The sequence below is a fragment of the Triturus cristatus genome, chromosome 11 (assembly GCF_964204655.1).
Source record: "Triturus cristatus chromosome 11, aTriCri1.1, whole genome shotgun sequence".
Taxonomy (NCBI): Eukaryota; Metazoa; Chordata; class Amphibia; order Caudata; family Salamandridae; genus Triturus; species Triturus cristatus.
The window spans coordinates 854,005,681-854,033,411 of NC_140594.1; the positions used below are offsets into that span (position 1 = coordinate 854,005,681).

A 27,731-nucleotide genomic window follows, 5' to 3' on the forward strand; every position below is an offset into this window, starting at 1 on the left:
TCACCCCCAGTCAACTGATCTGGGTTTAATCCATCACCGTTCTTTAGCCCACTCTGCCACTCCAGTTCAGACATGGCCATATGCAAATCAGTCTGACCCTGTGCCTCATGGGAACAGTCCAGCCTGAACTGCCGAGCCATGTCTTCCCTGGACCGGAAACAAGCTTCCTAGGACCGGTTTCTGGCATTTCAGCCGTCTTCAGCCATGCTTGCTTGAATCCAGTGGCAAAGTGAGCAAGGGACTCACGTCTGAGCATACCCTGCCAACTTATGGCGAACAAAGCAAAAACCAAAGGAAATGATGGACGGAGTGTTGAACATTGCAAGCACTCACCCCCAGTCAACTGATCTGGGTTTAATCCATCACCGTTCTTTAGCCCACTCTGCCACCCCAGTTCAGACATGGCCATATGCAAATCAATCTGACCCTGTGCCTCATGGTAACAGTCCAGCCCGAACTGCCAAGCCATGTCTTCCCTGGACCAGGATGGTGTAAAAGAAGTCATTAAGAAAATGCCACGAATGGATGAAGATGTCACATATCGTCAATTTAAAGGACTGTTTAATCTCAAATGTAATCCAATGCCAAATTTTCAATGGATTTAATGATGAAGAAGCTCTCCATCTGATAGATCTTGACGGATGCTAGTCAGATTAATTCAGATGACGAATACTGAGAGAAACTCTTAGTCTGGAGTGAGTGTTAATGGCTGCCAGAGCTGAAGGTGCCCCAAATGAATCCGTCATGAGTGCAAAAAGTAAACCAAAACAATATACTGAAGGACACAAAGTTATGTCTAAAAGTAAAAAGAAGTTGTGTTTTAGATGTGAATTTTCATTTCCACGCGAAGGTAAAAGTCCCATCTCTGGGACAGATTTGCAAAGGCTGTAGGAAGGGAAACCATTCTGCGATGATTTGCAAAGTGAAGGAAAAGGTATGTGCGTCATGGCGCAAAGACAAAATGGCCACCAGAACAGTCCAGAAGCCACATTCCAAGCACATCCACAAGGCCAAGCGGCGACATCAGTAGATACAAATCAACACTGAACGAAGTTGATCGCCATCTAAATCATCGTCAAACAGTTCTTCTGTATCAGTATTAGGTGAAAGTGATGAAAATGATTGCGCCATGTCGATGTTTACCTCAGAAAAGCATGCGCATGTTGGTTTGGCTGCTTGTGAAGAGAAATGTCAGTCAAGAAAAGTTTGACATGCTAAAACACCAAAGTCATTCAAACATTGGCCGATTAGTACTCTGAAAGTAAATGGTTGTTCAATACCTTTTATCATCAACAGTGGTGCATCAATGAACATTTTTAGCCTGAGGGAAAATACAATAAACTATCTCCATTGCTGCAACTTACACCATCGAAAACAAAAGTATACACTTGGGCTGCATCTACGCCCTAAAAAAAGTCAAGGTTCATTTGTAGCAACAATGAAACACAAGAAAATGAAGGAGCAAGCACTCATCCATATGCTTCAGGGCATCACCACTGATATGGGAGAGATTTCCATGAATTTCGCAATGAACGCTCAACACGAAATAGTAAGTCAGTTATTTCATGGTTTGGGAAAACTTAAGACTATGAAAATAAAGTTCCATATTAATGAGGACATTCGTCCTGTTGCTCAGAGAAATAGACAAATTGCTTTTCATTTGCAAGAAGCTGTTGAAAAAGAACTTTAAGCTTTACTTAAGCATGACAATATTGAGTGTTCAATTAGTCCAACCCCACAAGTTTCTCCAATAGTCTTAAGTGCCTAAAGAGGACAGTGAAGGAGCTGTACGCATATCTATTGACATGCTTCAGGAAAACAAGGCAATTGAACTTGAATGACATCCAGGTCCACATATTGCTGACATAATAACGCAATTAAATGGTGCAAAGGTCTTTTCTCGCCTTGATTTAAATAAAGGTTATTATCAGTTAGAACTTGAAGAAGTTGGCAGGTACGTTACAACCTTTTCCACACATGTTGGTCGGTTTAAATACAAAAGAGTTAGGGTCTGATTTAGATCTCGACGGACAGGTTACTCCGTCACAATGGTAACGGATATCCCGTCTGCCGAAATTAAAATCCCTTAGTATATAATGGAATTTATATTTCTGCGGACAGGATATCTGTCACTTTTGTGATGGAGTAACCTGACTTCTGAGAGCTAAATCAGGCCCTAAGTTCTGGTTTATCATCCACAGCTGAACTGTTTCAAGACGTAATTCAATGTATCATACAGCTAGTCATGAATGTGTTCAATTACAGCAATGACATATTGGTTTTCGGAGCTACACAAAAAAAGCATGATAAAGATCTTACACAAGTATGTTGTTTGCTTTCTGAAGCAGGTTTGACTTTGAATGCAGACAAGTGAATGTTCCAAAAGAAAAAGTAAAAATTCTTTGGCCATATCTTTTCTGATGGGGGTATGACACCAGATCCTGTTAAAGTACAAGCGCTGTCAAATGTTGATCCCCCACAAGATGTTTTTATGGTGCGTCCATTTCTTGGCATGGTCAGTTACTGTTCCAGATACCTACAAGAAGTGCTCCGTTGAGAGAATGGACGAAAAAGAAGGATTCATTTCATTGGTCACATGAATGTGAGGAAAGTTTTAAAAGACTTAAACAAACCATTGCTAATGCTTACTTCAATCTGAAGCTTCATACAGAGGTTGTTGTTAATGCTAGCCCCGTCTATTTAGGTGCTATCCTTGCTCAGTAGACACTTGAATGCTCAAAGGCATATTGTGGCATAAGCAAGTAGTAGTTTATCTCAAACATAATGTGCTGACTTAGAACTTGAAAAAGAAAGCTTAGCTGTGGTATGGGCTTGTGAACATTACCATGTTTTCCTGTATGGAAAGCCTTGTATGTTAGTAACAGATCTACAAGCTTTACTTACTATATCTTGGCAATCCAAAGGCCAAAATGCCTCCTCGTATTGAACGATGGGGACTACGGTTACAAGAGCATAATTAAACCAGTGTGAATCATCCAGGGAAAGATCAGAACTCTGCTGTCTACTTTTCCAGCCTCTATTTCATAAACCGTCATGCGCCCTGATAGTGACATGTTAAAGCTGAAGGATATAATTACACATCAGTTGTGGAACCAACACTCTTGACCGCTCACCAGTGATTGTGAATATCAAAAATGCAAATATTTCAAGGATGAGCTGTCTATAAATCAATAAGGAGTTATTCTACAAGGATCGAGAATCCTGATTCCGGAGAGTCTGAGACAGTGGCCCGTGAAGGACATCGTGGAATTGTTGCCACAAAATGAGCTCTTCGAGACCGTGTCTGGTTTCCTTATCTTGATGACCCGGGTTGAAAAGGATTACAGGCCTGTCATCTATGCAACTGCCTTTCTATAAAAACTACTCATCACACCTTGAGCATGTCAGAACTCCCAAAGCATGCTTGGGAGATAACAGCCATTGACTTTTAGGGTCCACTCGACAATGGATATTACCTACTGGTGATGATGAATGTGTATTCACAATTTCCATTAACTGAAGATGTTTCCTCTACTACACAAGAATGAGCCATTGAAAGACTAGATGGCATCTTTGCGACATGGGATGTTCCAGCCACAGTGAATTCTGACAATAGCCCGCCTTTCAATAGTCAAGAGTTTAAAGATTTCTTATAGCATTTGAATATAAAGCATTGGAAGAGCATACCTTTGTGACTGCAGGCCAACAAACTTGTTGAGCGGTTTGAGTACACTAAAGAATGTAGTGCAGCATGCTAATTTGAGAAGCTCGATTTGAGAACTGTGTTAAATTCTATCTTGAGAGCTCATCGTTCAACACCCCGCTCAACCACAGGGGAGAGTCCTGCAACATTGATGTCCGGGAGAGCAATGAACACCAAGTTGCCTCAATGGACCAATCAAAGAGAGATGAGAAAGCAAGTCATGAGAAAGTCTTGGTGAACAAACAAAAGATGAAAACATATGCTGACCAAAGATGACATGCAAGGAACATTATCTATAGGAAAGGAGATTGAGTGCTCGCACAATAGATGCGGAAAAGAAAATTAAATGGTCCGTTCGATTCAGAAACTTTTTTAATTGTGTCAACCAAGGGACACATGGGAACTGCCCAGTGCCCTGGGAAGTCTATTACCACAGACTATTCTCACTTTAGGCCTTTAAATAATCATTCATCAGATGTAACAGTTGACGGAGACGCTGGGTCTGAGCCATCAGTGACTGATGTATATATCAATCTATATAATTTTCTAAAAATGTTTACATTTTGTATTTAACAGTGGGAGGGATGTAGTGTCTTGCGAGTTAGAAATGATCAAACCCTGTGAGCTCCTGAGGGACTCCGTAGAGCTGTGATGTAAGTGTTACAGCAGTATGCATTGAATGCTTGTTTAAAATGTTGAATTTGCAGTTACACGCAGATGAATAAAGAAGAATAAGATGAATAAAGATGTGCAAAACTAAGCTCTGTGTGTGGCATAGTTATTTGCGGGTGCCCGGGCTGTGGAAAACACAACACAATGCATATTGCAAAGTTAGGTCTTCCATCATTCTGCTGGGGACATCGTGCTACTGTGCTTCAATATTTCCTCCCACTCCCCACCCAATAGTCACCACTCCAGCCCTTAGTGCTGCCACACCAAGCAGGTTGCATGAGAAATCCTCTCAATGCTGGATTTCTGGGCTCCACTGTATGACAGGTAACAGGGTTTACCATTCACACTCAAGCTAGTGCTATTTTGTGAGTCCTGAGTGTTGCAGGAAAAGAGATGCTGCACGCTGGTCTATCAGTGATAGTACTGCAATCCAACCTCCAGGAACTGATTAGCTTATGAACCACACCTCTGCTGCTTGCAACCCCAGATCGCCAAGCACTCAAGGGATCCAGATGCCTCATGACACCACAGGAAGGAAACAGTGGTGGTACTACTGAACGCATTGGCAGTCTGGGTACATTATTGCCTCCTCTCCTCAGTCCTACATTTTGAAATCCTCCTGGCACAAGTCCTTTCTTTATGACACTCTGAGTCCATTAGCTCCACACACAAGTCTTCACTTCGCTTACTGCTGCATTTAAGCCTAACATTTGGTTTAAAATAGACTTCAATACATGGTGTGAGCTAGTTTCCCTACCAAGCCCAATTCTCATATTGTTACTATACCATCATGAATGGTCCTTCCAGAATCCCATCCAGTTCATTTAATCTGCCCCTTGTAGTCAGGACTACTGCAAACAATTTCATCTTCTCAATAAACAAACCACACACTCCATCCTAAGTGATCTTTCCAAGGCAGATGACAATTCTGAACTTATACTATTTCCAGAGTTGTCTGAATACTGTTGGCTGCAAGATGTTCTCATTCAATATTAACTTCAACATGGGAAGTGGTGTGATCTCTATGTCCAGGAGCTCCACTTCATAAGTGAATACATAATTCCATCACTATCTGCCGAACTAAAATTGTGAAAATATATAGTATACTTAGTATACTTCATAGTCTGGAAGATTGAGCCAGTCCTTCTCATATTTGTGTTTCAGCATAGAGGCCAACATCCTAACTCTTTAAATATTTCAGACAAGTCTAGCCTTTATCTTGACCACTTTACAGAATCTGGGGTCTATTCAGTTTATACATATGGATTTTGACGATTACACAGGCCCTACCAGCTGACATAGTAACAAGTTAAAGCACCCTGCTGCATCATTATTGATACGAGTACCTCAGACCTATTTTAATCTCATGTTGTAAATAGAAACATGAAAGGGGATATTATAGGCAACACAGTTTGCCGACTCACATGAAAAATAAACCTTATTGAGATGATGTTACTACCACATAACTCACATCTGGGATTCCTATAGAACTGAAAGCACAAATATCAGAATTCAACATTTTCTAGTTTTGTGCATTAACAAGGAATTTTTTCACATCCCTATTATATGTTTTCATGGATTATGGCTGGTCAGCTTCATTATTTCTGTAAAAAACAATACAGACTTAGCCCCCTCTACAATTAACCCCATAGATCTTTCAGCTACTGACACAAACTTTGACTTAAAAAAAGTTCCATGTTTTCATCAGTCTGTGGATGGCAAGTTTTCCTCAGATATCATAACTACGCTGGTTGATGGTGAAAGGCCATTTCCAATAGAGATCTTAGCTACCCCAGAGCTATGTTTGCTATCTTCTTTACCTGGAAAATACTCAACTAAAGTGAAATGCATTATGTAGGTATATATGTAAATGTATGTCTATCATAGACATATATTTACATATATACTACATAATGCTAAAGCAGATGACTATAAACAATTTAAAATAAGTTGCAAAGTAAAATACTGATAGCATACCTGCTATGTAAAGACTCCTTTGTACTTACCTGTGATGTAACAACTCATATAATTTGTGAAGAACTGGTGCACACCATACTATACATGTTTGTCCACTGGTACCTATTATTGATTTGTAGGGATAATGGGCTTCTTGTCGTCTTGGGAGGCACATTCGATTCTCAAAGTATATCTGAGCTATTAGTGACTTTCCTACCAAACCCAATAAGCAAGTACGTTCTGTCTTATATACATATATTACCTATTGGCTGTCACCAGTAGGTAGTTCTAGTTAGGACCTTGTTTCTATTCAAAAAGTGTTTTTCTTTTGCCAATATCTTTGGGGAAGTTTGACGAATCTTCGCGAAAGTTTCAAAACTAATGGGGCGCTCCGTTAAGCACCTGTCTTGAAAGTTGCAGGGTGATTCGTCAAGTGGGGGCCAAGAAAAAAGGGGGGGTCCCAAAACATGTTTTCTCCATGTTAATTTCCATAGGAAAAGTTTGTCGCGGCTACAGCCTGAACTGCTGAACGGGAATACACCAAATTTGGCAGAAAAGTAGCTCTTGGTCCAGAGTGCACTCTTTGCTTTAAATGGTGCAAATCTGTTCAGTAGTTTTTTAAATATTTAAGGAAAAAGAAATGCATATATCTGGGCGGAGCCTAACCATACATCTCATCGTGAGATCTGATTGGCTATTAGCACTTCATCCAAGAAGTGTTAGCAAGCAACCTTGGGACCAATATACATGATAGCACCCCATTAAAAGGCATTGTAGTGAATGGAAGGTTTTGAGGGTCACCAAAAGGAGAACGTATAAAGGGTGATAACAGACTTTAATTACATTATAAATCATTTGTTGATGCTACCATACTAATTTTAGGAATTGTGGTGTGTTCCAAGGTGATTCTACCCTGTGAAAAAGCCTTCTGCTGGGATATCATGAATCATGTTTGAGAGAAAACTATTTCTCATGCATTTCCCATGGAAGGTGCTCCAGAAGCTAAAATGAGAGCATATTTTCTGTAAATTCACATTATCTTTCTCATTCATGTGAGAATGAAGTCTGACATTCTCAGTAGAAAAGGTACATCAAACAAGGGCACAGACTGTCCGTTGATTCCTTTGTGTTTCACTGCAGCTTCCCAGCATGTTCTAAAGAACAACTAGAGCGCTAACAGTTTTACTTATGACAAAAGTATGTCACACCTGAAGCCATCTTGTTTGGAATAAACTGGTAACACTTAAAATATTTAATTTAAAAAGAAACAAAATGAGGGGTTCATTTTGCCATACAAATTATGATTAGTGCTGCAAAAAGAAAAAGTAGAGCACATTTTGAGTGACTTCTCAAATCCTCTTCTATTTCATTAAGAATTTCTGACATTCAGAAGGAAACATGCACTTTCAATACCAACAGCAGACTTCCAGTTAACTCCGTGGTGAGCAGTAGCTTTACTACAGTGATCTAGTGAGCAACTAGAGTGCTAACATTCTGAATTTATGGCAAATGTGTGACACATCTGAATGTCTTCTTGATGGAATAAAAGTAAAAAACTGAAAGCATTTCCTACTGAGGAGACTGCAGTAAATGAGTAAATTAGGAAACTTCATAACAAATAAGTCTCCCAAGATGGCCACCAGAGAAAAAAGAGCCCAAATGTAGCACAAATATCACCCAGATGTAGCCCACATATAGCCCAATGACAGAAGTGTGCAAAACACTTTTTATTTTAGTTTTTTTTGCAGTTTTTTATAGTGTAGACTGGTCATGTATTGGAGCGTTGCATCTTACTTGGACCCCTTATTGCGTATTTTGCACGAAGTACTTGAGATTGATCTTGCGAAACATTGAACTTTACTACTCTGTTAAACTGAAGTTGCTCTGAGCCGGGCTTCGTAACACCCCTTTTAACCTACTGGTTTTAATTAATTCTCATTGTATTGTATTAAGAAAAAGGATTTACTGTTTTTATGTACACTTTTATGATCTATGTTTCTAAATCAGATCGAATCAAGTTTATTGAATTGAATTGAAGTCTCCCAAGTTAGCCAAAAGAGAAGAAGGAGCCTAAATGTATAACAAATATCACCCAGATGTAGCTCACGTATAGCCCATTGACAGAAGTGTGGAAAACACTTTTTATTTTTTGTTTTTTTTCAGTTTTATATAGTGCAGACTGATCAGGTATTGGAGTACTTTACATGAGCATTGGTTACATCACACGGGGACAAATTCATTTTGGTTCTGGCATGGGGAGATTAAGTGATTTGAACAGAATGTCAAGCTGAAGCAGAACCTCCAAACCGGTTCCCCAGTTGCAAAGTCTGCAGCTCTGGGAATAACACCACATCCTCTCCCCTAAGTGCAACATTTAATCAAGTCGGCCGCTGGATAAAGAAACATAAAGATAACAAATAATTTAAAAGTGCTTTGTTGCTATTTGAGAACTCAGAAAATATGTCCTCATTTTAGTTTTTTAGAGCCCTACCATAATTTCGATGCAAATAAGACCCTCTCATTTCTATAATTTCTAAAGAAAATACGCTAGGTATTACAGTTTTGATTACATCAATATGACCTCAGGTGTGCCACACGTTTGTAATAAATATAGAATGTTAGCAATCTAGTTGTTCATTAGGATACTGTTGAAAGGCAGAGGTTAGGGGCACGGACTCAAAAACTTTAAGGCAGGTAGGAGGGTGCAGAGGCAACAATTTGACCACACTGGGCAGGCAGGAAGGGCAGTGGAAGCACAACAGACTATGGAGAGCAGTGGAAAGGGGAGCAGGGGCAACAAACCAACAATGCAGGACAAGCAAAAGAGGCTCTGGCAATATAATAGACCATTGGGGGCAGAAGGAAGAGGCAGTGGCAGTCCAACCATACATGCCAACAGACTCGATTCAGCCAGGAAACGCCCAATGTTTTTAAGCCCAAATGGGCTTTATTGTATCTGTCTCCTGTCTACAATCTCCTCTTTTTCAATGTAAGTCAATGGGGAAAATCAATTCCCCAGTTTTTTTTTCAAAATCTCCCTCTTACCAAGTTAAAAAATATTAGCAAGTATGGTACATTGGATCATGGAAGGCAGGATGAATTGGGGTAGGGACATGGACTTGGATAACAGAAGATAGGAGGGACATGGACAAGTGCACCAAACTGACCTTCCAGAGCAGGCGTCAGGGTTTGCAGCAGGACAATACACCACACAGGGCATGTGGGATGGCAGTGCAGCACAACAATCCATGGAAAGCAATAGGGAGGGGACAGGACTATGCACACGGACAATAGAGAACAGAGGGGAAAGAGACAATGGCAGCAAGCTGACCATAATGGACAGACAGGAGAGAAAGCTGCAGCATAACGGACCATAAAGGGCAGGGGAAATACAATGAAACAGATAAGCCAGGAGGGAGGCAATAGGGGTCTGCACATGGAAAACAGAGGACAGGGGACAATGGGGCAGGGCAGGAGCAGCAAGCTGATCATGGAGGACAGGCAGGGTGGGCACTAGAAGCACAACACACCATGGAGGGCAACAGTGAGACTATAATGGCATACACACAGACCATGGAGGGAAGGTGGGAGAAGGTCAGGAGCAGCTAGCTGACCACACAGGGAAGGTGGGAGGGGCCGTGGCAGGACAGAAGACCATGCATGGCAAGTGGGAGGGTATTTGGCAGCACAATGGCCGTGATGGGCAAGAAGGAGGGGACAGGGGCATGCACAAAGGACCATGGAGGATAAAAGGGAGGGGTAGGAGCTGGGCACAGACAGGGAGTTCAGGGGAAGGGGCCTCACAACAGACCACGCGGGGCAGGCAGGAGGAGCAGTTGCAGTACAACAGACCAGCGAGGGCAGAAGGGTGTGGCAGTAAAATGGACCATGGAGGACAGGAGAGAGGGTATAGGGGCATGGAACGTGGACAGGCAGGGAGGAGGTGGCAGGGACAGGTATACAGTCATCTGATAATGCTAGGCAGGTGGGAGGGGAGTAGCAGCTCAACAGAACACTCAGAGTTGATAGGAGGGGGAAGGTCCGTGGAACATGGTGAGCAAAAAGGATGGAGCAGGGCATGCACACAGGCCTCAGAGGGCAGGGGCAAGGAGAGTAGGGGCAGCAAGCTAAGCACTGAGGCTAAGCAGAAGGTCACTGATGGGGCATAGAATTAGGCAATGGAGGGCAGGAGGAGTGGACTGGGACATCTTGCTAAATGGAGGGTAGTGGCAGCACATCAGACAATGCATGGCAGGAGGGAGGAGGCTAGTGCATGGATTCAGACAAAAGAGGATAGGGAGGAAGTGAATGGGGCAGCAAGCTAACTGTTCAGGGAAGGCAGGATGGCCAGTGGCAGAACAACGGCCACACAGGGCTGTAGTGAGGGAGCAGGGGCATGGACTTGGATAATGAATGGCAAGGAGGAGGGGAGGCAGGAGCAGCAAGCTTGGGTGGGGGCAGCATAATGCCAGGCCCTGCTTCCAACCCCCCACCTTCCATTGTGATAGGCATCTTACTTAATGTTAAAAAAAACTAGAAATTCGCAGAAAAAAACAAAGATTACAGAGACGTTATAGTTAGGCTCAGATTTAATTTGAACAAAACAAGTGAAATTCAGCAGTTATAGTTACCAGAGCTATCTATAACGTACGCCCCCGCAATGCACTGCTTATGACTTCAGACATTACATCATTCATGACATGGTCAGTGACATCACTCATGACATCACTCATGACATTTCAAATGAGCTATAAATGGAATGGAACTATAATCGCTAGAACTTTATTTAGGGATAGTGTGTGTGTATTAACACCCCTTTTTTTTCTTTTCTGTCGTGTAAGAACCATTATAATACACAAAGTGTCCAGTTCAATATGGCCGCAAGGGGCAGCTTGTTTTCTTGAACTGTGATGGTTAGCATTCAGCACAAATCACTATCTCACAGATGAGAGGCAAATGCTAACACATTTGAAAACAACAGGGTAGATTTTCCTTCCACTCCTGCAATGGGTGAGGTAGATCCTACATGTTCAAAACTCCAATTAACCCTTACCACAGGTGATCTTACATACATCTCTGCAGTCTTCATGCAGTTGTGCAAGCGTTCATGCAGATCTCTCTTGCACCTGACAATACACAGTCTCCAGAAACACACTGTTAGCACACAGGCAGCTGTTTCTCCTGCACTCCCATGCTTACTATTCAGCACTGTGTGGTATTTCAGATAGCAGTGTGTAACGCTAACACATTCAACATCACCAAGGCTCATTTCCTTTGCTCTAGTCTAATCACTCACCCAGGTTCCACATGCTCATGGTCTCAAGTAGCTGTTAGGACATGTGCTCTTTTCTGCCTCTCTAAACTATAAGGAAAATGTGTCAGGCTGTTACATTAATTATCACTTGCTCTACCACAGTAGTAAATGTGCTTTGAAATTGCCAATCAAATATCGTTTTCTGCCTAGAATCACACCATGAGTCTGTGTGCACACAGGAATTGTTGTCAGAGATTTAATTTGTGTTGCTCTTGTTCTGTAAGACTTGCACTCGTAGGAAAGGGGCAGCTCATATGATAGGATTTGAAAAGCTCAAAAAAATATAGTAATAAATTTAAATTACATAAAGGTATTTTTTTTTTTAGTTTCCTTTAGGTGTTGCTGAACAACACTGAAATAAATTAAACATGCCTATAAAATCAAGAAAGAGAAAAGAACAGCAAAAACATCTATATTTGAAGAGAACTGGACAACAGAAATTAGTTGAAGAACCTCATGTTGGAAAAAAGAAAAAGTCTTCTGGTAAGCAGACTAAGGATTTTTTTTTAAATATCCTCAAACATAGAAAAAATTTACAAAGTATATCCACTGCAAATAGTGTTTCAAGAAGAAAACAACAAGACAATAGAAAGAAATTACTAAATGCTAATGTACAATCAGTAGCAAGAAAGAATGACTTAAAAAGAAAAACAGAATTTCAAAACATTCGAAAAAAATGCTTCAGAGAAGAGTGGTGTTCAATTTGCTAAAGGATGTGAAAGAATATAGGGAGAAAGCAATATTTTATAAGAAAAAGAAACATATTGAATCAATTGTTGCAAAGGCTTTGGAATTAAAAAGAAAACTATTCATTTTAATTTTGAACAGGATCGGTACATTAGATACAATAGTCAATGTAATGAAGTCAAAAAGCAAAAGGAGAAGAGTAGTGAAAAAAAATAACTTTTGTAATGTGTTCTTAGGAGAATGGAAGTATAGTTCAAGTACTGAACCATTTTTTAATGAAGAGTTATCTTCAAAGTAATAGTTTGCTGCATGCAGTTGACACAAGTGGTTGAAGTTATGAAGTTAAAGATGGTTGTGTAATGGAAAAGGAGAAAATGGTTCCAAGAAATGAGGAAGAAGTGTTAGCTGATGAGGTTATGGGGAAACGTCCTAAAGCCCCAGTGTACACTTGGAATTGTAGTAGTATTTGTACTGTACGACAAGAATCTATTGATAAATTACGTGACTTTCTAAGAGACTATAGTAAAAAAAAGTGTTAAACAGAAGATTAAGGTGCTTCAAAGACTAGATCCATGCAGAGTGAGAAAGAATACTGGTTTGCAAGGATATTCTCTGGCTTGTCTTTCTAGGAAAGTTTGTCAAAGTGTTTTTCACCATTTTAGGATCCTGGCAGTACATCATACTGAAATGAGAAAGTTTGTGAGAAGATTGTATTTTGCTAAAAGTCCAGCACTAAAGTTAAATGAGTTGAATAGTGCTCTGTTGCGTGGATCTGTATCAGATGTAGAGAAGGTTACTGATTATATTCAGTTTTGTTATTTTGGTCCAGAACAAGAAAGTGCAGGAAATGACACAGTTATTGAAGAAAATGTGGAAGAGAATGTAGAACCCACTGTTAGTAAAAATGATGAAGATCAAATGACAAAATTTACTATCATCTCTAATGAAAGACCAAATATTCCTTGTATTTGTTGCCAGAGAAGCCATTATAAAACTCAAACAAGGAATGTTGATCTCTATAAACAAAAGTGAAAAAGAAAATAATTATGAGTGGAAGGATTTTGCTACATATTTGTTTCTGGAAAATTGTATTGATTTGGGTGAAGATCAGCGTATTTGTAAATACTGTTATAACAAGTTAGAAGAAAATAAAATGCCAGCTAGAGCTGTACATAATAATTTAGAATTGGTTGATATTCCTGCAGAACTTAGTGTTTTAAATACGTATGAGTCTATACTCATCCAATGTGTCCATCCGTTTCAGACTATAGTTCGTATGGAGCCCAAAACAGGTAAATTACCTCCTTCAGATTTACAAAGAGGTTTAAAAGGAAGAGTTGTCAATTTGCCATTAGATTTGAAAAACAATATTGAAACAATTGATGCAGATAGTTTGGAAACTGAACCATTAGTTATTCTGGTTAATGGTGTACCTACAAAGAATAAGAAAATTTGGCAGGAACTAGTAGATGTACGAAAAGTACAAAGAGCAAATTTATATTTGAAAAGAAATAATAAGTATTATGAATCAATTTATATGGATGAAGATGAAGAAGTTTTACTAGCAGACACAGGAATACCAACTGGGCAAATTGAGAGAGTGGATAAGTCAAAAGAAGAAGAAATTTATGAACATTTCAGCATACATTCTCTACATTCTAAAGAAGTTATGGGAAACACTATTGATCTGTTTTAGATGAAAAAAGCAAAAGGAACTCCCGTGAGTGTATGGGAGGAGAGCTTGGAAGCTCGTTGTTTTTCCCAGCTGTTTCCTACAGGAAAAGGTGGACGATATGATGAACGTCCAGTACAGATTCCTGTTTCTGAGTATCGGACTACAAGATTATATGCAGAAGATCCAAGATTTCGTCAAAGTATTCCTTATTTGTTCCATCTTTTATTTGAAAGTGACTTGTCTGCACTATCTTATGCAGTAAATCACATTTTAAAAACTTGAGTACATCTACATAATGTGTCTGCAAAGGATTTTATGAACAAAGTGCAACAGCGAGATGATCATTTGGAATCTCAATTGAATAATCTGATGGCTTGTCAGCGTGGAACTAATGAATATTGGTACCGACGCCATGGAGAATTGAAATGTATGTTACGGAATTTAGGAACTCCTACATGGTTCCTTACCCTAAGCTGTGCTGAGTACGCTTGGGATGATTTACTGGATTTTCTTCGAGAGGCAAATTCAAATATTGAAACATCCAATACAAGACAGCAGGAGAATTGTGCTCATTGGATCCGGTTAATGTTTGCAGATATTTCAATCATAGATTTGAGGCTATGATGTCCTTCATCTGCAATAAAAAAATCCACCTCTTGGAGAAGTTGTGGATTTCTTTTGGAGAAAAGAGTACCAAGCAAGAGGTGCTCCTCATATTCATATGCTGTTGTGGATCAAGGATGCCCCAAAATTTGGAACAGATTCTGATGATGCAGTTTTATCTTTCATTGAAGAATATGCAACATGTGCTATACCTAAAAGCACAGAAGAAAAAAACTTAAAAGAGCAAGTTTTACGTTTCCAAAGCCATCGGTGTGGAAAATACTGTCGACGAAAGTACAAGAGTAAAGATAAATTCTACACAAAATGTCGATTTGGATTTCCACGACCTGTTCTTTCAAAAGGAAGAGTAAACAGTTTTATGTCAGCTGTGCGACATACCATTACAAGAAAATCTCCGAAAAATACCTACAACCTAAGAAGAAAAGAAGAGTCAAAATATATAAATGACTACAACCCAGTCATTTTATCCATGTGGAATGCTAACATGGATATTCAGTATGTAGCTGACAATTCTATTGCTGTTGCTCGGTATGTCACATCTTACATCACTAAATCTGAGAAAACGGAATTGAAAGAAATGTGGGAAGAGATTTCTCACGAGAAGACTGTCAGTAAAAAGCTATACAGTTTCAGTTTAAAGATGTTATCGCATCGAGAAATTGGGTCATACGAATGCTCAGATAGGTTATCATCTGCAAGTCTGTACTCCAAATCCAGAAGAATAATTTGGGTAAGTTTAGGCCTTGCAGGAATGCGAAATCGGGTACTGAAATCTATTCGAGAAATTAAATATTTAGCAGAGAACAAACCAGAAAGTACAGTACAGACATTTTGAAAACAAATATGTTGGACACATATTACCCAAACAAAAGTCATCATCTTGAGAACATGTGTCTCTATGAAGTGCTGCAGAACTACATTTTTACACGGAATGCCACAGAAGACATCAACAATGGAAAATATAAAGTCATTGGTGAGGAAGGATGTTTGGTGAAACAAACAAAAGGAAGTTTGATTAATCACAGGATGCTGAGTTGCGACACTACTGACAAAAAGGAATTTTACTACTTAGCACCTTTACAGCTGTTTAAACCATGGCGTTCAGAGGATGAATTACTTGGAGATTTTCAGAGCTATGAAGATTCCTTTAATGCATGTAAAGATAGCATAGAATGCAGTACTTTCACAAATTATGTACAAATGTTAAATGAAAAAATTGAACAAGAAGCTACAATTGCAGCTGAAGTAGCTAGAGACAGTTCTCAAGACAGTCAAAGTTCTGGTACGCTCAGTCAAGATCCCCTAGGACAACCAATCGTAGAAAATGAAGCTGCAATAGCCATGACTGAAGTGGAAACAGCTATGAATCAAGCTCAGGAAGATTTAATAGACTTACCAAATTTGGAACAACAACTGAATGATGAACAACAACAAATTTATGAAGAAGTCACAAAACAAATTGATCATGGATTACTACATGAAAATAAAGAGTGCTCATGCACATCATTTGAACCAATCAGAATGTATGTGAGTGGACAAGCTGGAACTGGAAAAAGTTTCTTAATTAAAGTAATTAGAAGCTACCTACAGAAAAAAACTGATTCAACTTTGTCTTGTGTTGTTACTGCTCCAACTGGGTTAGCAGCATATAACATAAAAGGAATTACCTTACATCGTTTGCTAATGTTACCAGTAGAGCATGAGAACAAAATAGAATACCACAAGCTAACAGGAGAAGCATGTTTTGAAGTTTCAAGAGTGTTGAAGAAAATGAAAGTTCTCATTATTGATGAGGTAAGCATGGTATCAAACTTAATGCTTGCCTTTGTGCATTTAAGAATGCAGCAAATTCTAAAGACAGACTATGACGTGTTATTTGGAGGAAAACATGTTATAGTTTTTGGGGATCTACTGCAGCTCACTCCAGTTAAAGGACAACCAGTATTTAATACTCTTGCACATGAAGACACGAAAAAGTCATTAGGAAGTATAGGTAATGTGAATATTTGGTCATACTTTGAGTACAAAGAACTCATTACCAATATGCAGCAAGCAAATGATGATGATTATGCAAGTATTCTCAAAGATATCAAAATTGGACTACTCACAGAACATGGCAGAAAAGCTTTACAGAGTCGATTGTTATGTAATTTGTTTCCAACAGAACAAATAGTTCCAGAGAAAATATACAAGAAAATTGCAGAAAAAAATACTGTAATCTGCTTAATGCCAACACTACATGAATGCTCTATATTCAATGAAGAACTTTTGAAATTGGAAAATGAAGAGATTATGAAAATGGAAGCCGTGGATAAAATATAGCATGAAGGAATAACTATTATATTGACAGGCAAATTGAAAACTAAATTGGATTCTCTAGAGAAAAACATATCGAAAACAGCTGGTTTAGAAAAGAATCTTTATGTATGTTTGAACTGTCGAGTAATTTTAAGACGTAATTTGAATGTAGAAAAAGGTTTAGTGAATGGAGCTATGGGTAAAGTTGTGGGTTTTGTTAATTACCAGAAAAAAGATGGAATTGAATTTTTAAAAATAAAATGTGATCAGATTGAAGAGGTTAAAGACATTAGTCGTTGTTCAGTTCGTTTTTTGCTTGTGAAAGACTTATATGTACGTAGGAAGCAGTTTCCGTTTTCTCTAGCATATGCTGTAACTATTCAGAAATTTCAAGGATTAACTGTAGATAGTGCTTTTGTAAACATTGGATCTAGTGTGTTTAAAGAAGGTATGGCATATGTTGCTTTGTCACGAGTGAAAAAATGATCTGGTTTATTCATGCTAGACTTTGATGACTCAAAAGTTAGTGCTGATGCAAATTGTGTAAAGGAGTATAATAGATTAAGAAGAAGCTATGCTCCTCATTTAGGTCAGTATCCTGTGTTTGAAAAATGTGTTGTTTGTCGGAAAAGGAGAAGCGAGAATATCTGTAATGAGGATGTACAGAAGAGAAAACGAAAGGAGAGTGATGTGATTGCAAGCAAAAAGAAAAAGGACAATGTTGAAGAGGTTGTTGGTTGTCATTTTGAAAATAGCTCTGGTGTCAACTGCTACGCTAATGTAGTGCTGAATGTTGTATTTTATCTTGAAAGTTTGCAAGAGCAGATAATACTAAATCATGAAAAAAGATTTTGTTCTCTGCTGAGTTTCCTTTATGAGAAGTTGAGTAATGATAAAACTAAAATAGAAAGTGCTTCTGATGTTAGAAATCTTGTAGATGTATGTTCTGGATGTACACAGTTTACACAAAATGTCCAGCAAGATGCACAGGAATTCTTAATGTATATGCTTATGGTACTGGAAGATGAAGGGGTAGAAATAGAAAATATGTTTGGTCTCTCTTATAAATGGGAACATTGTTGTGAAAACTGTATGAACACATGCAGCACTAATGTTGATTCTGAAAGGCTCATACATTTAACATTACCAGAGAGTAAATCAGTGACTTTTAGTAAATTAGTTAAAGATGCAAATCACAACATGGAATGTTCTCAATGTAAATCAGAAATGTTATCAACGTTATTTTTAAAGAAATATGGACAGTATATAATTTTAATGATGCAACGTTGTAGAGCTGATGGAACAAAATTGGACACTTTAATAAAGAAGTTTGTAGGAAATCAATTATCAATATCAGGAAAGACTTTTGTTGCAGTTGCAATAATTTTCCATGATGGACCTTCTATAACTTCTGGTCATTACACAGTTTATCTAAAATGTGAAAAAGGCTGGACACTGTGTAATGATTCTCAATTGATTTTCAAGCAACGTTTGCCTGCAGAATTACCAAATTCCTACTTAATTTTTCTTAAACCAAAATTTTAGATACAAATTGCAGCATCTGAAGAAACCATTATTTTGATTTTATAGGATTACCATTGGATATTTCACCTAAAAAGGATTTAAAAATTACATTTGGCCTCATGGAAAGGTAAATGTTTCTATTGTGGACTTCTTTGACAGATATTATTTTGGTGTATGTGCTTAAGCAACAAGATTTACAGACGTTATTTATTGCAAATAGTTATTGTTCTTAGAAGATATTTTTAATATATATGTTACATTTCTATCAAGGTATGTTTTACTGAGGATAGATTCAGGGCTTTTTTAAACAATCTTTCAGATTGTTTATTTTTTTGCCCGCTGTTAAGTGATGAATACAATTGATATCACTATTTTCAGTGAAATTCAATATATTCTGAAAACAGTAAAAAAAGGGCAAAAAATTACTTTGTTAAATATGAAAATATGTGTACTGTATTCTAAAATGTATTGCTAAATATTACTACTTTTTTTCTTTTTTTTCAGATCTAGAAAGAAAATTTAGGAAATTGAATCAATTTTTCTTGTAATTAAAAAAACCCATTTATTTCTAATTAAGTTATTTTGTTGGTCAGATAAGTTTAAAATATCTGTATTTCTCACACCTTCACTTTCATGCTCCCTTTTCTTCACTTCTCCTCCCTCTGCTTTTCTCATTCCCCTTCCCTCTCTCTTCTTCCTTTACTGCTCTTTCGTAACTCCCTCACTCCTTCTCTACTACTCCCCTAGGTTTACTGCCTCCATCACTATTTTTTTCAACCATGTTTCTCTCCCTGTCTCCATATGTCCCAGTCATTCTAACTGCCTTACTCTCTGTCTCTGTCTCTGTTTCTGTCTCTCTCCCTTTGTCTGTCTTACCCTTAATTTCCTTAACATCTCTGTTTCTACCACTCCTCCTCTCTCCATCACTCATTTTCCATCTATGTTAATTTTTTAACCTTCTCCATCATTCTCCTTCCCTCACCTTCCCTAACTGTCACTATCCTTTACTCATAGTCACTCCTATTCTCCTACTTCACTTCCTCCTGTCTGTATATCACACCCCTTCATCTTTTCGCATTCTTTCCTTCACTCTCCCTCACTCTCCTTTGCTCATTGAAATCCTGACTCCCTTTCTCTCACTCCAGTTTCCTAAATCCCTCCATCCCCTCACTCCCCATCTCCCACTTTCCCTTATCCCCTTTTCTAATCCTCATACCCCTTATCTCACCATCACTCCACTTCTCTTACTTTCAATCCCTTTACCCTGCTGTACTTCATCCGCTTCATCTGTTACTCCCTTTTCCTATCTCCGTCCCTTACTCCCCTTTTCTCACTCGCCCTCCATCACTCTCCATTACTCACTGCCATTCCCTTACTCATTCACTCTTCTTACCTGTATCCTCTACCCTTAGTCCTTTTGTTGCAGTCAGTCTTTCACTTCCCTTTCATGACTGATCATACTTTCTTTTTCTCACTCATTCTGTCTGTCCTTTCCTCCTCTTCGCTCAGTCATTTAAATCATTTCAATCATTCATGTATACACTACACATTTATTCAATAAAATTACAACACAGTATATTAGGAATATAGCTCTTCTTGGAGAAGTGAAGCGAGTTCTGAAAAGAACTGTTTTTTTTTTGTTTTTTTTTAACAATTTTGTATTTTTTAAAAAATTTTTAGAGCACCAAAAAAAACTGGTAATGAAAAATTGTTCATTACCAGTTTTTTTTGGTGCTCTAAAAAAAAAAAAAAAAAAATACAAAATTGTTAAAAAACTAAAATAATGGGGATCTTACGGTATTTTTACGTTGGGGGATTTGCTTTATGAGGGTAAGATGGCCTCTTTCGCATTCTTAAAAGATAAATATGCTTTGGCTTCATATGATTTTTTTAAGTGCCCTTTATCAAACCCTATCAAAAGGACTTCCTGATGATCTTAATGTTCAGAAAGCAAAATTAGAAGGTAAATTTGGCAAGGCAGATATAGACATTACATATACACTGGACTTGTCTAATTCTGTATTGATCAATGGGAGCTTACGCTCACAAAGCTATTATGTTTGATTTATATTTTACCCCAGCCAAAATTTCAAAATGGGGAGGGAGTGGTGCGCAGGGGTGTCCTAGATGCGGGTTGGCGGCAGCCAATGATGTGCATATGTTTTTCACATGTGTTAAATTACATACATTTCTCCATGATATTCAATTGTTTATTAACAATGCACTCAACATCCAGATAGAACTCTCTTCCGAACTAGTAATTATAGGGTGTGTGACGGATCCTTGTTTGGATATACCATTTTTTGAATCAGCTTTTCTTTGTATTGTAATGTCTTTAATTCGATTATGTATAACCTCCGAATGGATTAACCCCTCACCTCTGACTTTTTTGAATTGGAGGGTAAGAATTCTCGCCCTTTATAATTTGGAATCAGCTGTGTTCTTAAAAAGCGGGAAAAGGAGGCGGGAGAAGGGTTTAAGGATCTGGGCGCCTCTTCTGGCTTGGTATAATAAGTAATATCTTTTGGGCTTTGTGTCACCGTTGTTGAGACTATTCGTATGTTTTCCTCTCTTTTTTCTTTTTTTCTTCTTTAATTTGCATCTTTATATTATGTCCTGATTGCCAAGATTGTCGATGTTATGTGTTTATTTTGAGGTTTTTCTTATGTCAAGCAGAAATAAAAAAAAAAATTAAAAAAAAAAGAAAAATTGTTCAACAGGAACAAAAACAATACATGAAAAAAATTATGGGCTGGAGCATGTGTGCTGCTGTATTTTGTTTTCAATCAAGTTAATACTGCTCTCACCGTAGCAAAGAACAGCATTGCACACATTACAATGTATGTGCACCTTCTGGAAAAGTGGGCGGATGTCCAGTGGCCTGGTGCACGGAGAATCTGCGGCCGCAGATGATGTGCTCGGCTGAGCAGGTGGAGGGTTGTCCCTTTGTTTCGTAATCACATGACTTGCCGTGTGCGCACGGTGCTCGCACGAATGCGCGCACTGTGCACGCACGGATCAGAAATGAATTACTTTTAACCCGATTTCTAAAACATGAAAAGGAGGCAGGGAAGACACTCCCTGACCCCCTAGACCTTCTCAGGGGGTCCCTAAAGGACCTCGCAAATAAAAAAAAACCATTTCCTTTAATTAAAAAAAATTGCCGGTGCAAACTGTTTATAAGTTTAAAGAAGATATTAACTATGCTGTTCAACTTTATCCAAATTCAGAAAAAAAGAGCTGAGCCATTCCATATTACAGGATACAATCAATCTTTAACTATATACATAGGTAGTTTATTGTAAAATAAATATATAAAAAATATAATAATACATAGATAAATTAGCATTTAAAAAACCTTACAAATTCACTAAAAAAACCATAGGTTTCACACACGTTATAGTTGGAAATTAGCATTTAAAAAACTTTGCAAATTCAATTAAAAAACCATAGGTTTCACACACGTTATAGTTAGGAATTAGCATTTAAAAAATCTTGCAAATTCACTGAAAAAACCATAGGTTTCACACACGTTAAAGTTAGGAATTAGCATTTAAAAAACCGTGCAAATTCACTGAAAAAACCATAGGTTTCACACACGTTATAGTTAGGAATTAGCATTTAAAAAACCTTGCAAATTCACTGAAAAAACCATAAGTTTCACACATGTTATAGTTAGCTGGACATTTCACTCGTACAAAACCATTGAAATTCCCCCGTTATAGTTAGTTCAGGTAACTATAACACGCGCGACTGCAATCCACTGCTGATGACGTCACATATTACATCACTCATGACATGGTCAGTGACATCACTCATGACATCACTGATGACATCTCAAATGACATCACTGATGACATCACTGATGACATCATCCAGTGAATGTGTGTCTTTCTGAAAAATAAATATTTTTTATATATATATATCTAAAGGTTAATGGAAGAATAAATGGGTAAATAAGTGTCTAAATGGATGTGGTTTTTTTTGGTAAAATTAATTGTATAACTGACTTATTAACAGTATCTTAGTGAATACAAGTATTAGTGAGTAATGTTTAAATATTTAAATATCTGTATCAGTGTCTCACTTTGTGTATAAGTGGCTGCATGGGTTGGTGAGTAGCTACATTAGTGTGTATATGGGTTATTAGTTCGTTTTTAGAGTATCAGTATGAGTGTCTGTATGGTTCAGTGGGGGATGTTACTTAGCGTATAGATGCATGAATGAGTGACTCACTGTTTGTATGTGTTTTGAAGACAGTATGTGAGTATGGGTGGATGAGTGTGTGTATGGGTGAGTAAGAGAGTGAATGACTGTCTCAATAGTGTCTTTATGAGTAAGTCCATATGTTTTAAACTAGTATATGTGAGTATTGATGTATATAAGTGAGGATATATGAGAGTGAGAGATTGGAAGCGTTCCTGTATAAATAAGTATGTGTTTCTATAAGTGATTGTTTAAGAGAGTAAGTATGTGTACGTTTCTGTAGAAGTAAGTGTAGTGGTGTGTGTATAGCTGTATATGCAAGTAAATGGATGTTTATTTGCATGTGTGAGTATTCGTGTGAGTAACTCTATGTATGAGTGTAGGTGTGCAACAGGATGTATAGGTGTATGAGTACATATGATGACTGAGTACATGTATGAGTGACTATATAGAAGTGTTGATGAATGAGTGGATGTGTATGTAGATTTTGGAATTACTGAATAAGTTGTTCTAACTGGTATTGGTATCTCTATAGTTTTCAAAACTTTAGTTTGTATTTTTCAATGTGTGTATCAAAGTTTATATTAGGATAAGAGGAGGTCTGCCACTCTTACACAAGGATGATGTCATAAGTGATGTCATCAGTGATGTCATTTGAGATGTCATGAGTGATGTCATGAGTGATGTCACTGACCATGTCATGAGTGATGTAATATGTGACGTCATCAGCAGTGGATTGTGGTCGCGCGAGTTATAGTTAGCTGAACTAACTATAACGGGGGAATTTCAATGGTTTTGTACGAGTGAAATGTCCAGCTAACTATAACATGTGTGAAACCTATGGTTTTTTCAGTGAATATATATATATGTATATAATATACTATATATTGCTGTGTCGCATGATTAAATAGGGGAGAAAAAGACCACAATGCAGCCAGTGTCTCATTATGCAGGTGCATGCATCAGGCATGCGCATCCATACAAAAAGACACAGGTGCTTTTTTTCCCCATGTATTTACTAATCCAATTTGGATCAATAAATTAAAAAAAGTTGCATAAAATCTTTTTTTTAAGCGGGTAGGTGGAAGCAACACAACGAAGGAAGGTTCACTTAAGGGAGACTAGTCGGAGGGCAGCGGAGCAAAGCAACTCAGGGTGTGGGTGGCGTAAGCAACACAGATTGTGATGAGTGGAAGCAACAGCGAGGGCACGGTTGGGTAGAAGCAACCTGGAGGGAGAGGTAGAAGCAAAATGGAGAAGGGGTGTCAGAAGCAACATGCAGGGGGTGGGTGGGGAAGCAATGCAGAGAGTGCTGGTAGGGGGAAACATGACGGTGGATGGGGGTGGAGACAACAAATTGGACAGAGGAGAAGTCACCATATGGTTGAGAGAGAGCTGGGTGGGGAAGAAGCTCACAGGCAGAAAAGAAAAGCAGGAGGAGAAGCATACCAGGGAGTAGCACACAGGTGAGAGAGAGCAAAACAGAGTACAGAGGGCAGAAGAGAAGGACATGAGGGAGATAGGTGGAAAACACAAGCACTTGCATGGAGTGCCTTACCAAAAAGAAAAATGTAGAGAATGAAAACTAAGCAGTGGCAAGACACAAGTAATGAGGTCATGCTAAGGGGAGGACAAAAGACAAGAAGAGGAAAAAAAGCTTGCATAAGCTAACAAATATAAAGTAAGCAAATGCGAGTGACAATAAAGCTAACCAGTGGTAGCAATGAATGGGCTCTAAGCCACTGGAGGCTGATCATAGATTTTCCCAAACAGACAGCTTGCTCTGTATGATATGCAAGACCTAAAAACATGTAACACAAAAGCAGTGACAAAGAAAAGTGACTCTGAATATGTTTCAACATGTATAAGATAAATGTATTTAATTTAATTAAATTGAAGTAATGCATTTAAAATATATATTCAACTGAAAAAAATGACAGTAATAGCAGTATTAATTCACATTATTACAAACATAAATATAAGGTAATAAAAAATGGAAATATAAAAATGGAGCAAGAATGCATACTAATATTTTAAACATGTTTAATTTGATATATAGGTATGCTTTTTTTTTAATTAAATGTTTCTTATTTTAAGATTTGGGTTTTAATGGCGGCAAGAGGATTTTAAGGTTTATGTTTGGGTAATTTTTAGGGCAGATAAGGAGTTTTTAGGGTTAAGGGATGGGTGGTGTTTAGGGTTAGTAAGGAGATTTTACGGTTCAGGGATTGATAGTGCTCAGGTTTAGTAAGTGGTTTTAAGGGTTCAGTGATGAATAATGTTTAGGGGTGGTAAGGTTTTCTAGGGTTCAGGGACAGGTAGCGTTTAGGGGTAGTTTAGACTGTTTTGGGCCCTGGGACGTGTCGAGCTTAGGGGTAGTTAGGGTTTTTTAGGATTCACAGGTGAATAGTTTTTAGGGGTAGTAAGGGATTTTGAAGGTGCTAGGGTGGGTAATATGAAATCTAATTAAATTATATATATATAATACAAGCCATTTGGCATATAAGGGGTAAATATGTGTATTCGGATTCTTAAGCCTGGCATACATTAATTTCAGACATATGTCATGTGGCCGAGCAATCAGCATTTACAGATACCAGTGCAAATTATAACTTATATCAGCACAAGCTTGTAAATACAAAGCAGTTATGTACATGCATTGTGATAGAAATCTGGATGCGATGAAATAGGGTTTGTGATATTCATCTGCGGTTTTAATAAGGTTTTATAGACAATAAAATAATCCAATGGTGATTATCACTGATGATACACTATTTATATATGATCCAGGTTTACAAAAAAGCAACACCATGTGAAGAAGTAGTCTTTTTTCCATGGTTTTTTAAGTGGATCTCACATGGGGGTGTTTGGGATTGTTTAAAATGAAGTAATGTGACGCAGTGCAGTCATGTGATCAAGACCATGTTTCTGCGGTCGAAACCCATCATGGACGAAAGGCATTAGCCTGATATATTGGAGCTGAATCAAATTGGAATAAAGCACTAATTTTTTGCACTTGAAGTGGTGTCCGTTCCCTGCTTTGGATGTCGAAGTTAACCTACAAGCAAGGACTTATATATATATAATTATTTACTAATCACCTGAGAAGCACCACTGATATAAAAACCAGCAGTGTAAATGCGCTCCTGCTGTACTGACAGTCATGTAATGACTTCTGATAAAGTGACCAGCGAATTAACGACCCATATCGTTCAGTCCACATATCTGTCAGTTCTGGGATAAGAATAACATCCTCCAGTGCTTAACTAATCTAATATGCTTACATCTTTCTCCTTTGTTTCAGTTTCTGATCAACCAGCTACCACCCATTAACAAGGATATTACACCATGAGTACAGTGGGCCAAAATCCGATGGTTTCAATTCTGGAGGCAGCTATACCCAGATGCATCAAGGTAGCCAATATTAGTCACTTAAACAGCATGATGGGATCCTTGACAGACAACAGAAGCTAGCAAGAACTCTTGATGCTGTCAAATCCCTGTATGAGAGAATGCAGAAAACAACACAGTGCCAGGTTAAGAGAATAGGCTAGGGGCAAGGCTGAACTACAAAAAGTCTTAGATTGCCTAGATAAAAGCTAAAATGCCCTTTGTAGAGGAAACACCTCCCAAAAAAGCCAGTCCAGAGCCATATGGTAGACACTCAGATTTAGGATGTAAGAGAGAGAAGCATGGATAGCTTTGAAGTTAATTATCTTGGATCCAGTAACTTTCCAGTTTCCGGAAGCTGATTTTCTGGCAAACTCGTCAAAAGGGAAAGGACAAAACTACTTATGTAATCAAAGCAAACTTGGGGAAAAACAGGCTGATGAACTATGACTGTCAATAACCTTTCCTGGATAAAATTTAACTTGACAGTAGCAACTTGATAAAAATATCAAGAAGATGTTAATTTTTTTTTTTTAAACAAACAAAAAACTGGTCTCAGTACTAAATACCTCTTCGAGCTGATAAGACAAAGGTATAAAAAAAAAAGTCACAAGCGTAATGAATCCCTAAATCAATAGAAAATGTGAAAACCAATACAAAAAATTAAAGGAAAGAATGAGAACTGGCCCTGTTGAATAAAGAACATTACAGGTCCTGGCAGTCTTTCTTGTACCTCTATCAGTTTGATGAGCATTGGCTAAAAAGAACAGGAGGAGGACATAGGGGAAAAAAGTAAGGAGCAGAGGCATCGGGAAAGGCTAGGGGGCAACAGAGGGAAGGCTAAAAAACAATTAGAGAAAATATTTTTCAAAATAAATCAGCACCGCAGAAGGAAAAATAGGAGAAAAAGAGAGAGGAAAGAAGGATAACGCATAGAAGAGGGAATCTAAAGGGAAGAAAAATGGGAAAGCCAATAACAACTAAAACGCAACAAGTCCTAAGATTGAGATAGAGGCAGTGTGGAAGATGATAATATATTGAATTAGATGAGAGAAAAGCAAAAATACAAAAAAGGAAGGGCGATTCACAGGTTGGCCCAGTAAAAAAGTAAGGGGGCATTGTTAAAGAAATGTAATGCTAGGAAAATCAACAATAAGAAAATCATGTTCAACATTCTCCATATTAGTTTTGTTACCCTAGTAGCTAGTGACACTTTGTCAACCTAATGAATCACAATGAAATTCAACAGTGATTATTCCATTAGCGTGTGACTTTTAGAAGAAGGTTTAAGAACAAGCAGTCAAACATATTTATCTAAAACACAAGACACCACAAACAAACACAGGACGCATATGTAATAAGTGAAGCAAAAGTAAATGTTCAAAGTTAGCAGTAAATATAACAAAGAAGCCCACCCATAAACATAAAAGGGTCACTGTGTTACCTTATCAGCAATTTTCACAAAGAGGCTAAACCCTTCCCATGAGTTGATCTGCAGTTTGGATGCTATGTTCTGGCACAGGTCACGCACCTTTGTGTTGGTTCCTACCTCAAATACCTGAAATGAGAAATAAACAGGAAGTGAACATGAAGAGTCCTAGAGTCACACTGCTTAGATGTGGAACTCTCTTATGATCACATATAATATGCCAAGCCTTCCTGTGATACCAAAGGCACACTGC

General features: G+C 38.1%; 1 protein-coding gene across 2 annotated transcripts in view; it reads right to left on the reverse strand.

The window, feature by feature from the left end:
• The window catches only part of LOC146785536 (unconventional myosin-VIIb-like), a 961,158-nt gene that overhangs the window by 111,324 nt on the left and 822,103 nt on the right, over nucleotides 1–27,731 (reverse strand). For both annotated transcript variants that reach the window (XM_085634664.1, XM_085634663.1), the window contains exon 41: nucleotides 27,494–27,607. In XM_085634664.1, the coding sequence (XP_085490790.1) occupies nucleotides 27,494–27,607 (114 nt within the window). The remainder of the gene's footprint in view (nucleotides 1–27,493; nucleotides 27,608–27,731) is intronic.